This window comes from Daphnia carinata, chromosome 8 (assembly GCF_022539665.2).
Source record: "Daphnia carinata strain CSIRO-1 chromosome 8, CSIRO_AGI_Dcar_HiC_V3, whole genome shotgun sequence".
NCBI lineage: Eukaryota > Metazoa > Arthropoda > Branchiopoda > Diplostraca > Daphniidae > Daphnia > Daphnia carinata.
Genome location: NC_081338.1, coordinates 7,594,045 through 7,609,160, shown reverse-complemented (window position 1 = coordinate 7,609,160; position 15,116 = coordinate 7,594,045). Strand labels below are relative to the sequence as shown.

Here is a 15,116-nt window from a genome sequence, read left to right as displayed (position 1 = left end):
CTTATAGACCGTGGTTTTCCAGCATGTGTCGAAAAGCATCCCAAATTGTTACAACTAGATGGTGCTGAGTGCTGACGACAATATTTCCCAACTGTTGGTCATGCGTTGGTCTTTCCCGCTAGAAATGACTTAAGCACACTTCCAGTTTCTCGTTGTTTACTTCCTATGGCCCGAATAGCACCATGAATTGATTAAACGGATTCTGCTATTACCAGGGATGTTAACCGGTAAATAATAGCATAACAGATAAACACAAACCTAAGTACCTGAACGGGAAATTTGTGGATGTGTGTTGCATGATGTATTGGGTGTGAAACCAAATTATGTCATTCAATCCTATTTCAAATCTAGTCTATTGAAATATTCTGATAACAACCGATAACATTTGAAATTTTAAATGCTTGTAGTACAACTGATTTCGTCTGTTGTGCTAAACATTGAGGTTTATAGTGAAAATGCATGTAATTTGTGTTTCTGACCTGAAGATTTCGTGCCAATATCAATACTAGGAAAGTACTGGTTGTGTTTTCCTCCTTTCATTTTCTGTATACCTTTGGTCATTGCTAGTTATTAGTTATTTTTAAAATGGGTAAATTTATTCTTTAATCTGTTCTTTGAAGTTTGTTTCAGAGATACACCATCTCTCAAACTACAACAATGAAAATTGGCTTTAAGCTATTGGCGTTCTTGCCAAAGCATATGTGACAATAAGTAGTTTCCAATATGTCACATTGTTTTTTAATAAATAAAATGAATTTTGCACTACATCAATTCATGCTTCCTAGTTGCCACCAATGAATGTTATAAACTCATCCAAATTTGGTCTTTATTATAGAAAAATTGCTGGCAAAAAATCCAATAATGGAAACTGAATCCAGTAGAGGCTCTGTTGATGCTGACTTCACTGCAAGAGACTATCAGGCACTAATCTGGAATAGTTTGTTTGGCAAACTAAAATAGGTGTCTAGAATTTTTGTTCTTTTTTTTTGTTTACAGGTGGAGCTATTTCAAGCAGCCTTAGATGAAAATATAATCGTTTACCTACCTACCGGTTCCGGGAAAACATTTATAGCAGCCCTTTTGATTAAGGAGAAAACCCATGAAGTCACAAAACCATTGGATTTGGGTGGAAAAAGAACCGTTTTTCTTGTACCTACAATTGTGTTGGCTATTCAACAGGCAGCCTACTTGCGTACGCCTATGCTACTTTGCATCTTTTCATTTCAACATACTTTATTGTTCGTTTGTATATTATTAGGCCGTCACACGTATTTGAAAGTGAAAGAATTCTATGGAAGTATGGGTGTCGACATTTGGGGAAAAGACAGGTCATTTCTATTTTTAGAGACGTAGTGGATATAGCCTAAATGTTCAACAATTATCGCTAATTGTTCAGGTGGAAAACAGAATTCGAGGAGAATCACGTCCTAGTCATGACGGCTCAAATTTTTGTGGATATTTTGAACCATGCTTTCTTTTCAGCATACCAACTTAACTTATTGGTATTCGACGAGTGCCACGCTGCTGTGAAAGATGCGCCCATGAAACAAGTCCTTTCGAAACTAAGAAGCTGTGAAAGTACATGGAAACAATTTTTAGTTTGTTTTTTTAAAGCAAAAGGGATCCTTTCGTTTTTTGCTTACAGGTTCGCGCCGACCCAAAATTCTTGGTTTGACAGCAGCGCTTTTTAGGATGCGATGCAAACCTCAAAAGGTGCCTGACGTTATTCGTCAGCTCTCTGAATCAATGGGGTGCATCGTCAAAATTCCATCGAGTGTAGAAACGGTCTATCGGTAACTTTAATTAAAAAATAATGTACGCAAATCCAGTGATAATTTAATATGTGGCGTCTCATCTCTAATGAACCAGGTCTTCCACGAAGCCTTGCGAAATCGTCTTTCAATACGATGACGAACAAAGCAAACAGAATCCAGATTCGCTAACATTGAGCGCTATCATCCTTGATATGGTGTTTAAACTTGTGAAAGAATTCCGAAACTCATATGGTGAATTCATTTCCAAAGATGAATCTGATGTCGCAAAACATCCAGACAAGATCGATATATTGTTGGATACACTTAAAGACATAGATTATCTCCTGAGAGCCCTAGGTTGGTAAAGCGCACTATTGAATTCTTTCCGTGATTTTACTTGTTGAACCGAATTGATCAATAATTATTCTTTATTTATTTTAGGACCATATGGTGCCTATCATTGCGCACATTTATATATTCACATCTTACAACGAGCTAAGAGTCGTGTCAAAGTTCCGCAGTTTTTGACGGATTTGAACAAGGTTACTGCGCTTTGCCAGGAAATTAAGTAGCTACTGTGTGGAATATGGTGAAAGAAACTATTTTTAATCCATGTTGAATACACAGGGAAATCTGTACTGCGTATTTCGCCAAATTCTCGCCAAAAGACCGCCTATTACTATTTACGCAACCCAAAGTCATTCGCCTTTTGGATATTATCCGAAAATTTAATTCCGAAAAGAGCCCCGACAAACATCAAAGGTGCCTTTATATTTAATAATACTAATGGAAGCGAAAGTAAATTTTTCACTTTTCTAGAGGAAATCTGAAGATGTGTGCCATAGTTTTTGTCGAACGAAGGTGCATGGCCAATGTACTTTACCACTTCTTGAAGGTCTCTTATTTTTTTCAAGATATTTGTGTTCAGTGTCTAAATTCGCGACCTCCTTGTTTGGACTAGGATATTGCCAAACACGACGAGACCTTGAAATTTATGAAGCCATTATTCATTATGGGTCAGGCATCAGGTCGAAATCCGTCGCTGAAAGAAACTAAAATTCTCAACATGAAACAAAACGAGATTATGACAAATTTTCGCGAAGGTCGTTGTAATCTGATAGTGGCAACCTCTGTGCTGGTAATCAATTTTTATTTATTTATTTTTCATAAAGCTTTGTTACCGTTGGTTGTAGGAAGAAGGTGTCGACATTCCTGCCTGCAACTTAATTATAAGATTCGATCGCATTAAGACCTACTGCGATTACGTTCAGACTAAAGGTAAGTCGAGCCCGTAAATATCTATCTTTTTGTAAAGGAAACCAAACAAAAGCAGGCAGAAAAAAAAAAAAGAAACTTCGGCAAAGAGTTAAAAAAACAACTAAGTTATTGGCGCCATAAATCATTCGAATTTCATACACTAGCAAACTTTTATGCCGATACATGGTTCCAGTAGGCAAGCCGTTTGTTTTACCAACTTTAACACAGAAAATAGCAAATTTAAAATTACTGTCTCATATGCGAATTGAAGAATTTAAATGCATTCAGGCCGGGCAAGAAGCAGGAAAGCCTTTTATTGTTTGTTGGTGAGCCCTAGTGAAACGGATAGCTGCCTGGAGGATTTGGCACAGTTCCACAGCATTGAACAGCAGCTATTGGCTATCGGGAATGTTGAAGATGATCGAGATAGTCTTATAGACAACCTGTTTTACCAAATCATTCCACCCTACGTTCCCTACGGTGAAGATGGACCCCGAATTACTTTGCCGAGTAGTATATCGCTTGTCAACAGGTATAGTCCTTATAGCAGGGGTGGAACGTCATTAACTGTGCAATTCCTGTGTTAACCGCGACGTAAAAAAAAACTCTGGTTAAAATGCATTTGCTAAGCTATGTGTGTACTTCAAAACGTTCCAAAGCCAGGAGAGACGGAAAGAAAGCGAGTTGACGATCGCAGTTTTCTTTGCATTATATAATTTCTAAAATATTTCGGTCTTTGTTTGATTAGGTATTGTGGCCAACTCTCGTCAGATCCAGATGTCCTTTTGGCCCCCAAAGTGACAACCACTAAAGTTGATGAAAACGAAGCCGACCCCGCTCACGTAAAAAATATCAAAGAAATTCTGAAAAAATTACCTAAGGGTAATCGTGGATCTTCGCCGACGGAGGCAGTTTCGATTGGCGATTTGTTCCAGTGTCGTCTAATTCTTCCGCTAAACTCACCCTTGAGAGAAGAGATAATTGGAGATGTGATGCCAACTAAACGTCTGGCCAAAAGAGCAGTTGCTTTAAAAGCATGCATTATGCTTCACGAACTGAAAGAGCTGGATGACGTTCATCTCTTTCCTATTCCACGACTGATTCCCGAAGAAGAAGATGAAGAGTTACCAGTTGAAGATAATGCCAATGTCCCTCAACAGGGCCACGAAAACGTCACGATTTGCAACCGTCGCTTTCCTGCTTGTTTTTCGAATTGCCGACCTATTCCTGGACAACCCAACTTTGTTTATTTGATAGATTTCATGCTGATGAAGCCATGCCTTGATCTGAACAAACTATTTTTCCCATTCGCCGTGGACACAAAGTTAGCCATTTTGACGTCACAAGTCATACCTGCAATTTGCCCGTTTCCTTTGGTAACGCGATCCGGGGAATTCCAAGTCAATCTGTGCGGAGTAGATTCGGTCATCCTCGACGATAGTCAGCTAGAAAAGCTCGAAAAATTTCATCAGTTTATCTTCCAAGACGTGATTTTCTTGTGGAAGCGCCAACTAGATTTCGACCTACAGGCCTCTGATTTGCAGTACCTCATTGTTCCTGTGCAAAGTGAAAACGAAAAACTGGACTTTGTTCTCATCGAAAAAATGATCAATGCCCCAACCGTTGAGTGGGAAAAACTGCCACTTTTCATGGGTAATAAGTTTTCATTCGAGCCCAACGAGTATGTCGACGCAGTTATCGTCCCGTCCTATAAGCCGCTGGGGACATTGAACACCTTCTACGTCGATGGTGTTTCAGACTTGACACCACTCTCTGCGTTCCCAGATAAAGAGAATGAAACTTACGCATCTTATTTTTTCAAAAAGTACAATCTGAGGTTGACTAATGAAAATCAGCAGCTCGTGCAAGTTAGCCGTGAGATAACGGGAAAGAATTTCCTTGTCCCGAGGTAAATAAAACATGATTTTTTAAGTTCTTTTTAATATAAGAAATGATATATTTTGTTCAAACACAGATTGGCTTCGACGAAGAAAGAAATTCCGATGCATCTTGTGCCTGAACTTTGCAATATTCATCCGCTGCCCGGACCTGTTTGGAAACAGGTGGTATGGATCCCATCCGTTCTCCATCGCCTTAATGGGATGCTGGTGGCCGAAGAACTTCGCGTCTTAATTTTTAAAGAAGCCAACTTGGGAATAGATTTCTTACCCGGCTCAGTCAACGTTTCCTCGGTCTGGTGTCCGTTGAAACTTCATCCGCCCAAATCTCGTTTGGAAAGCCAGTCCGTTTCGCATCCAATGCCTTTAACAAACTCATTGAAAACGTCGGCATCCGTGGATTCGCTAGATCTCGGGGTAAATATGATTTGGCATCTTGAATATGACGACACCGAGAAGGATCTCTTGCCAACGGATTCTGCCGCCGACCAAACTAGCCCGTCGTCATCGATTGCGGAAGAGAAAACGGACGCTTCAAGTTCCCAACTCCTCGACAAGATGCCAGCACTAGACGAATTCCCTACATTCCTAGAATTCCCTTGTTCGATTGAAGACCAAAAAAGGAAATGGGCTGATCTGGCTTCTGAGGATCCATTGGAAAGCCAACCGAATTGTATACCGGAAATGGTTGATTTGAAATTTGATGTTGGCAATCCCAGCACGCTGTCAGTTTTCGGGCCTTCACCGGGCATAGTGTTAGAGGCACTTACCCTTGCTAAGGCGCATGATGGGTACGATATGGAGCGCTTGGAAACAATCGGCGACTCAATTCTAAAACTGATCATATCCATTTATGTGTACGGAGAGGCGAGCAATAGTAGATGTGACGAAGGCCGGCTCACTCTGATGCGGATGCGTCAAATTAGCAACAAACATCTGTTTCATTTGGGCCAGAAAAAAGGCATCGGAGAATTTACCGCAGCTCAAAGGTTTGACCTCATGTTGAATTTTCGTCCGCCTGGTTTCAAACCACCCGTTGCTGATCACGAACCAAATTTACATGTCCAACAATTTGTGCAGAAGAAGAACGTAGCAGATAGCATGGAAGCTTTAATTGGTGTTTATTTGCTCACTACTGGCATCAAGGGTGCCATCAAGCTCATGAATTGGATGGGGTTGAAGACTGTCCCGAACACCGATATTATGGCTTTTAATCCAAACAATGGATTCCCCGTGCTTTCTACTTGTCTTCCATCATCTACCTTAGATGAAACTCAAAACGAAGAACAAGAACACGCGTTGATGCACCTCTACACCGGTTTAGAGTCTTTCGAAAAGCGCCTTCGTTACACGTTCAAAAACAAAGCTCTATTGGTAGAAGCCTTGACTCACGCATCCTACCTTCCCAACCGCATTACGAATTGCTACCAAAGGCTGGAATTCCTCGGAGATGCAGTGCTAGGTAATGGCTTTCTTAAAACCATAATTTCTGTGTTGTCTTTTACCTACCAAAGTGTACCTTAATAACCACTCCGCAGATTACCTGGTAACGCGGTTTTATTTCGACAATCCTTGCCAATACAGCCCAGCCATTTTGACTGACCTTCGTTCAGCTGTCGTGAACAACGAAACGTTTGCTATAATAGCAGTCAAGAATCGTTTTCACCTGTACCTCAAACACCTTTCGTTAAGTTTGAATGCAATTTTAGATCGTTTTATTCGAGCCCAAGAAGAGAACGGACATCTATTTATGCACAACGTGAGTAAAACATTTCGCACGGCTCTGATTGAGTTGCCATACGTTTGTAGTAATTCAATTGGCTTGGTTAGTATTTTGTTCTTGAAGAAACCAGTGACCCAAATGAGCAACTGGCTAGCAATGTTGACGTCCCTAAAGTATTAGGTGATATCTTCGAATCAGTAGCCGGAGCTATATTTCTAGATTCAGGCATGTCGCTTGATGCGGTGTGGCAGTCATATCTACCTTTTCTACACGACGCATTGGGTAAGGATACCTTTCAATGCTTAAAAAAATATACCTATATATTTTGTTTACTGATTTTATGCTATTTTAAGAAAACTTCAATGAATCAATCCCGGTGTCTGCCTTACGCAAACTCTATGAACGCCATCCTAATGGTTTGAAAATCAGGTAACTCAATTCGTTCTATGTGAATTTGAAGCGATTGGTGACTTTTGAATGTTTCAAAATAGAAAATCCGAATGTCTTCCTGATGGCAGAATATGCGTGGCAATCGAGATCGAAGGTACACGTCTTTTTAAGGGTGCTGGCGGCAACTCGAAAACAGCTAAAAGCGCTGCAGCGAAATATGCGCTTAGCGTACTTAACAACCAAACAGGGTAGTCTTTTTCTATGGCTTTATTTTTGTTTGCCTAAACAAAGCTCAAGAGGATGATTCTTATGTATGCTTGATAGTATTTTAACTTTGCTCCTGATTTTTATACGAGTTGCTTATTTTAATTATTTTCTTTTTTTATACTAAACTTAAATATGCTATGTTGAATTTTCATGCAATAAAAAAAAATACTAGCATGTGAACTTTATTAAAAAATCCCTACCGGTTACGATCATAATAAAAATAATGTTTCTCAGGCTTGCGCGTTAAAAAGTCCAATAAATTTAACTGTTACTCTGCATAACTGCACGCTCGGTCGCCTATTCAAATACGAGGTGATCTCTGACTTGTCTGGCTGACGTGTGATGGCTGAACAGCGAGACGTACCCTATGACCCTGCCAAAAACTTTTAATGCGAATTCTATTCGTTGTAGGTGTTGACAGGTAAGCATTCTGACGTCAGTCGGGGTTGGTCAGAAACCTAATTAAGTTTACGGTTGGGGAACTGAAAATAGCACTCTTTGGTAAAATACAAACCTGAGAACGATTGCCTTCTGATGGTATCACCATGTTGTTGAATGTTATTGGCAACAGTTTGATGCAAGTCTTGCGTGGTGCATCACAAACCAATCATTACGAACAAAGTAAATCAAGAAGTTGTATTACAGGAAGTAATATAAAGGCATAAAGTCAAAATATACAGGTGTGAAAATTGATGAAAAACAAAAAAAAAGGTAGGAATTGAAGTGCAACGGTGGTAACCAGAAGCAAAAACATTGTGCATCGTGATACCGAATTCGCCGCTTGCTAAACTACTCGATCGTGATCAAATTGTTTGATCCGGCACTATTAATAATAAATCATCCTAGAATATACCTTTAATAACATATGGGTGCATTGTCAACATTTCCAAATGCCTCTTTAATTGTTCTCTTTTTTCTCTGAAATGCTCAAGATTACTGTAAAACGTGGTTGCATTGAAGCAGCTGCAGTACTCTGTTTTTCTATAGGAAGACCAAAATGATAAAGGACCACCCGCGTGTTTTAAATGTTATCTTCATCTATGCGAAGTCTAACAATAAATGTGGATTACCAGTTAAAATGTTGGGAAAATGAATAAATAAAGGGAACAAAAAAAATAATAAAAATAAATCCCTTCTTCGCCGTGTTTTGAAAATAATGAAACGACGACGAATTCTTTCTTTTTTTTTATAGTTTTGAAACGTGGGAATACGCACGGTTTTTTTTTTTTTTTGCTTAAAAATGTTTCTTCTGTTTACGAAAAATCGGCAATTGGAGCCATTCGAATGAGTCCAAAGAAAGTTTTACTTGGCTGTAAGACTGAATAGCGAAGCGGCTCAATATCGCGAATAAACAGCTTGTCGCCTTCTCGTAACTGCGTTGCAGCTGCCGTGTAACACGTATTAGCTTTAGGAAATGATGATTCTGAGAAGGACGAAGTAATGCAGCGAAGAAAAGGCTCCGTGTTGACGAAGACTTCGTAAGCGTTCGTGGAATGCTCGTCGAGATAATGGACCTATTTGAATCATTCAAACACAGGCTTTTAATTATTGAAATCATATACCTTTAACTACAAACAAGCTGAATTTTTATTCAATTGCTTTATCCTCCCCCCCACCTGTTTAGAAATTTTTATTTTCACGTAGCTGAGTTCACCGTGCTCTAGATATGTCAATGTACACTCACTCCCGATCCCGAAATAGAGCGTACATCTCCCTTTTATTCCTTTCTAGCCAATGGTTCCAAAATGCAGCAAATGATGTTTAATTATTTCTCCTTAATGAATTTCAGGAGGAAATTTACTGCTAGTAGGTACGCCAAAACAAATATCAAGTTAAAAATGCCTGACCTACTGAGGAACGCAAATGAAACGACACGAAAAGGCAAAGGAATAAAAATAGAAGAAAAGGGTCATATAATATATCTCGCGTTGACATTGTTATTGAATGAAACGGGGTGCTTTTACCTGTGCGTAGATGAAGTACAATCCGCTCTGTTTGACGGTTAGTATGGCGCCGTCAATTTTAACTAATGGAGTTGTTTTAAGTGGGGAATCCCAGTTGCTTTGAGCTATTTTCCACGATGTATGAAGTCCGAGTTCATTCCTGGAAGCTATTTCCACTAACAAAATTACATTGTATGAAAACAACGACGTAAATACATAAATTGCAATTGGCTATAAATATTGCAGATTACAATCGTGCGGTGCTGTATTCACCCATAAAAAGCTTTGAAATGGCACTTTCGAAAGAAAAAAAAAGATAAAAGATAACTGTAAAGATGTCCTTGCCGATCGACCTTTAGAGCTCTTTATGTCTCACGTATATGCATAAAACGTGTAGTGCGGATAGGACTTGACTTGTATCCTGTATAATACATTAACCGGTTGGAAAAAAGAAAGGAATTTAAGCTTTCCAAAAACTCGGATTTGTGCAGAATATCAAATAAATAAACAGTTATGTATAAATTCACTGGTGGAGAAACGTGACGATATAAAAGACTAATAAAAACAGACGATGCATCCACTCCTTTTTTCATCCGTGAAACTGTTCGGGAATGGCAAGGTCATATCAGATTTGCGCATAAATTTGGCCAAACTCAAGGTCGAGAAGATAGTTCCTTAATAAAATTCCTCGAAGAAACATCGTTACTCACAACGATAACGTACAGAAATATATATATATATATTTTGCCTGGATAATTTCGCCCTCTTCAGTTTTACCTGGGCAGGTGCATTTCTTTCAAAAATACTTCAATAGAGAAATAAATAACGATCTTATCGCACGAAGGAAAGAACTGCGAACTATCTGATTTCAAAGACTAGCAATATACGTAAAATAACGATGAACAGTGAACGTTATGTTGGTACCGCATTTATGACATCATATGCTCTCACCTTGATTCTCAAAATTCGCTGAAGACGAGTTTCTCGTATCGGCCACAAGATGAACAGCGGTGGCCGTATGGCTGAGATCACGGAGCTGCTTTTTGTTGACCCTCTTTTTGCCACTGGACGGAGGAGACGGAAGCGGATCACGTGAACCCAACTCTCCGTTTTCGTTATTGCCTTGCGCGGAGGCCCGCGAGTTGACAGCTGGTTGATTTACCTTGTAAACATTCGGCTGCAGTCTAGATTGACTGGACGCCGAAGGTCCAACTGATGCTGTAACCGTCTTTGTTAAAATAGCAGGAGCCGTGGCAGCGCTAATCCTGTCTTCTGAACCAGCATAAGGCGCATTGCCTATAACGAAAATTCCATTGCTACGTGATGTGGCCCATACGTTCTGATCAACAGACAGCGGGACGCTGTCACGACCCGCACCGTCTGAAGACGTTTTGACCCTGCTGTGGCGGAATTCAACATTCGGTGCGACGCTACTCTTGGATGGCGATGACGTTGTCTCGGGCGATCTTAGATCTTGGCCGTTGGCCGCATCAAATTCCGGGATGGAGCTTAACTCAATGTCATCGTCCAACGGGGATCTCGTTGATGGTTTCGTTCGGTGGCGATGACGTGGCTTCTCTTTCCTATTGCGCCAGAAATTGTTTCCCCGATGGGGCGGTTGGGCCACCGTATCAGTCACCTGCACGCTAGGATCGGATGATCTCGCCTGGTTTTTGCCGCCGTTAGCCAACAGTGATTGATAAATGCGAAGCCCTTCGGTGCGGTTCGGCGTAGTAGCACCGTATCCTCGATCGAAAATTGGTACGCCGTCTTGGGTGTGCGAACTCAAATCAGCCTGTCGCTTCTGTCTGCCATGGGCTTGTACATCGTGTTCTAGTTTGGCAACTCTTCCCGTTTTGGCCAGCTGTCTGTCACCGCCCATGTCGAGCCGAGTCATTTCGCTCAACGCTAAAGGAGTGTGTATGGATGAGAAAACTGTTATGTCTTTCTCGATGGGGTTCCCTTCCAGATCATTCAACAGGGTTGTTGACTTCTCTCCATCAACATCGCCGAGGTCCATAAGAAGAATCTCTCCAGGTTCGTCGGCCTCCTTGGATAAAAAAAAAAATACGATGATTAATGATATGTTAATTCCAGCGCGTATTATTCGGGCTTCTTTATAAAGAGAATTGGTTGATGAGAATCAACGGTAACCCATGATGTGACGAGGCTACGTAGCCCAAAACGACATGTTCGATTAAGAATGTGGTGGGGAAAACAACGAAGTTGAACAACAACAAGTGTTCTTTGTCCAAAAGACTATGCTAAATAGCCGATATAGATTTTTTTTACGTTGCAAATGAGTTAAGGGCAAACAGTATTATTAAGGCTTCGGGGGCAAACTCGATCAGCATCAGTTCCAGCTTTAAACCTAAAATGGCATGTCATGATATTTCACACACTTTATGACAAGCTTAAAACGAAAAAAAAAGTGATTTTCATCAGCTCTATTGTCTGCTATGATTCAACTTTCTCTTTACAGTTCATTAAGCCATAGTCAAGAGAGACTCGCTTGTTGTGTTTGGTATATACGAGAGTCACTTTTTTTCACGTAAACCTTGAACTGCTTCGGTTCTTATTCAGGCCTATATGTAAAATTGAATGCAAATGTGTCCCAGTATGCTGCCATTTCCATGTAATCATGTAAAATTCAAACCGTTTTCTTATTGTTCGCGTCTAGTCGTGCGCTTTCTATCTTTTTTTCCTCGCATGGATTTTCATTATAAAGTTTTGATTTATCACCAGTCCAACTATTTCTCGAATCTCTATTTCAAAAGCACCGCCGCTTTTGCACTCAGGAAAATGTAATCAATTGGCATAGAACCATTTGGCGAGAAGATACTTGGATTTTTCCCAAGAGTGCGAGAGAGAGAGAGAGAGAGAGAGAGAAAGAGAGTCCCGGGCCGTTACCATAACGAAACGGTCATCGTTATCACAAACAAAAAAAAAAGAACTTTGCTATTCTATTTAATAAACTACGTGAATAATTGCATATGGTTTGGGTGTGTCGAAAACATGTCTTGGAAGCCTCCGTATTTGGTGTGGCTGGCGACAGTTAAATGTGGGTGGGGGGAGAGGGGAGGGAGGAGTGAGGGCATGTTTATATTTATATATAAATATTTTTTTTTTCTTTACTATGCGTGACGCAAGCATGCTCGAAAGAGATAGGACCAAGAAAATCCGCCTGCCCGGCCAGAGTAGGTCACAATTTTTGGATAAAGAAACCTTAAATGAAAATAGGATGCACGGGGAATTCAGTGTTACACGCAGCGAAATGGGTTCACGACCAAAAAAAAAAGCGTTGTCACACGCGCTACAAGGTTGACTACATCACAAGTGGCAGTTTAATTAATAACTGCACAGGAAAAACCTGTTAAGCAATAAATCTCCCTATCTAAGATTCATCGATACATCTCATTTAAACGTTCAGCGTCCACGTGACACGATCGATACGTGTAGCGCAACATCGAGATCTGTTTCCAACCGCCATGAAAAGTACGAATCAACCAATCACACGTCCGCCCATTGTCTAACAGTTGACATCGAATCATTAATTAAGTTTTGACTCGCATTCTTGAACACGGAACGAGAAACTGATTGAATCCAAATGGAAACGTGCAAATATGCGTGTGGGCACAGCTTACCTGGTTTCTTTCAACAAACGCCAGCTGTCCTAAATGGCCGTTTTTCATTTCAGTGCTTCCGTCGTAAAGGTCGTAGAGATTACGGAGTTGAACACGTAACTCTTCAAACTCGACGTTCGAAAGAGATTCTACGCGCGATTGCAGGACTTCCACCTTGCGCTGCAGATGCCACGTGAACCACAAATGGAAAGTCACGAGAGCGACGCATGCCGTGCTGATGGCCAACAAGAGCGGCCAAGAGATGTAGTGCGGTAATATCTGGCATCGTTCCTTCTTGCGTTTCAGTGTCACGTCAAGTCGATTGGAAGGACGGCGGACCTTAAACGTCAACGATCGGCCGACTTGTCTAATTTCCTCTTTAGCTTTCTGCATTGTCATTGGAGAGTCGGCCGCCTGCTCCGTGAAGTGGTCGCTCCTCAATAGTGCCGCTTTGCTGGTCATTATTGCAGGATGCTATGGCTACTGGAAGATAGCGATGATTTCAATACTCGCTACCAAGTGAAGCACGGTATCGTATAGGAAATGATGACACTTTTGAAGAACACAGTTAATCTCCTTCTTTTGTGCTCAAGAGTTCGTCAGATGGGGGCAGTGTTCGTTTGATATCGGGATCCGGGTTCCCCGAATTGTTTTGGAGAGGCTTCTAGATGAAAAAGGATGGAGCCTCGGTCCGAAAAAAAAATTAATTGATTGCAGCTCGATCGAAAGGGCGGCGACTTGCACGACTAAATAATTCTCGTTCTTTTTGCATAGAAATACCGACAGTCATGTTTTTGAAGGCCGCGCGTAAAGAAAAAGGCGATTGATTGTCAGAATAATTCTTTTTGGTAAGATAAACTACACAGCTGTGATTCGATTGAATCAATTCTTTTTGCTGAAGCGCAAACACCACGGATTGGGAAGGAAAACTCTTGTTTCGGAATTTCAACAACACCATTGATCAGACCCACTGGAGGACGACCTACCGACTCGCAGATCTGGACGTTGACTGGCTGTTTAGGACAGAGTCGGTGGACAGTTTATTAAGACATTCGTAGCGTTTGCTCTCCGAGCGATTTCTGAGAAGGACGTTGGACGGTACCAGAGAACTAGATGGTTAAAACGGCAACGCTGTCAGTAGTCCTTCACTTTCTCTTCTGGAGCCAGCTTGGTCAGCATCCTGCATTGGCAAGCTTTGTCTGGCAGCTTGTTGTCAGTGGCGCAGCTTCCTTTCCTTTACACTTACGTCAAGGCCTTTTTTATTCCCGACTTCAAAACGAACATAAATCGTTGCCTCATAAAAAAGAATAGAAAAAAATGAGGGGAAAAAAGTGTTGGATATTATGTAGCTATTGGTTTTGAATTTTATGCTTTACTTTTCAGGATATATTCCAACATAATGGAGAATGTCGATCGAACAATGACCAATGGTATGCGCCTTTCGATTTATTCCCTCCACAATGCGTTTACTGAGAAAATTTCCAAATACCGATATCGTTCCAAGAAAGTTGGGCATCGCTTTCCAGGTTAGCGTGTTTTGGAAACGGACGTATTCTCGAGTTTCTATTCACATATTAATTTTTTGGGTGTACCATATTTGAGTTTCTCCTTGGATATGAAAAAAGGGCACACTGCGAACGTACTTTTTGTTCTTCTTGTCTTATTTTTTGGTTTCTAAAGCGAACTTGAGTTCCGCAAAATTGATGTGTTCATACTTTGGCTTATGACGACTGCTGCTGCGTCCGACCGGCGCCAGTATCTCATCAAAAGGTAAGCAGTCGGCTTAAAAAAGAAGATAGATTTTTCTCTCAACTGGCCACATACAATGACTGACTATCCACATAACATAAAAAGCATTTCAAGTCACGAGTTCGGCCTGAGCATCAATCTTCTTCCCCGTCGTCTACGCGAGCTCTTTTTTTGTCCCATCACATGTGATGAACAGCCGGAATTGCGGATGATAATAATTCTGGAATGTAAATCGTGAAAGTCGCGGTCAAAGCTTAATTCCAACATTGCGCTAGTATAGAATGATTTCCTGTGTTAGTTAATGGTCCAGTCGTAAAACAACACGGCAAACATTTGAAACATCAAACAAGAAAAAGGAGAGAAAAGGCGGGAGTGCGCGTAAACAGATAATTTGACAACTTGTTTCGGCTGGCAACTGTTGCCAATTTCGTACATCGCGTGCGGAATGTCGATGCAGATTTTGGCACCTCGTACGCCTCGGACCGGAGTATAGCCCACAACGTAGAACGTTA

General features: G+C 40.9%; 2 protein-coding genes across 2 annotated transcripts; one reads left to right on the top strand and one right to left on the bottom strand.

Annotated features, from left to right (window-relative positions):
- Positions 1 to 136: 136 nt before the first annotated feature.
- On the top strand, positions 137 to 8,418 carry LOC130700245 (endoribonuclease Dicer-like). The gene is made up of 19 exons (XM_057522279.2): positions 137 to 227; positions 836 to 921; positions 997 to 1,192; positions 1,259 to 1,328; positions 1,397 to 1,578; positions 1,646 to 1,793; positions 1,870 to 2,111; positions 2,196 to 2,322; positions 2,382 to 2,516; positions 2,574 to 2,649; positions 2,716 to 2,892; positions 2,948 to 3,032; positions 3,300 to 3,543; positions 3,760 to 4,920; positions 4,987 to 6,371; positions 6,448 to 6,668; positions 6,740 to 6,914; positions 6,986 to 7,061; positions 7,124 to 8,418. The coding sequence occupies exons 1-19, from the start codon at positions 218 to 220 to the stop codon at positions 7,272 to 7,274; spliced, it is 4,947 nt and encodes a 1,648-aa protein (XP_057378262.1). The 5' UTR covers positions 137 to 217; the 3' UTR covers positions 7,275 to 8,418.
- On the bottom strand, positions 7,912 to 13,317 carry LOC130700248 (uncharacterized). Its single transcript, XM_057522284.2, has 4 exons — positions 12,877 to 13,317; positions 10,184 to 11,282; positions 9,254 to 9,408; positions 7,912 to 8,803 (listed from the first exon to the last, which is right to left on the bottom strand). Exons 1-4 carry the CDS (start codon positions 13,315 to 13,317, stop codon positions 8,543 to 8,545), a joined length of 1,956 nt encoding a protein of 651 aa, XP_057378267.1. The 3' UTR covers positions 7,912 to 8,542.
- Positions 13,318 to 15,116: the final 1,799 nt, after the last annotated feature.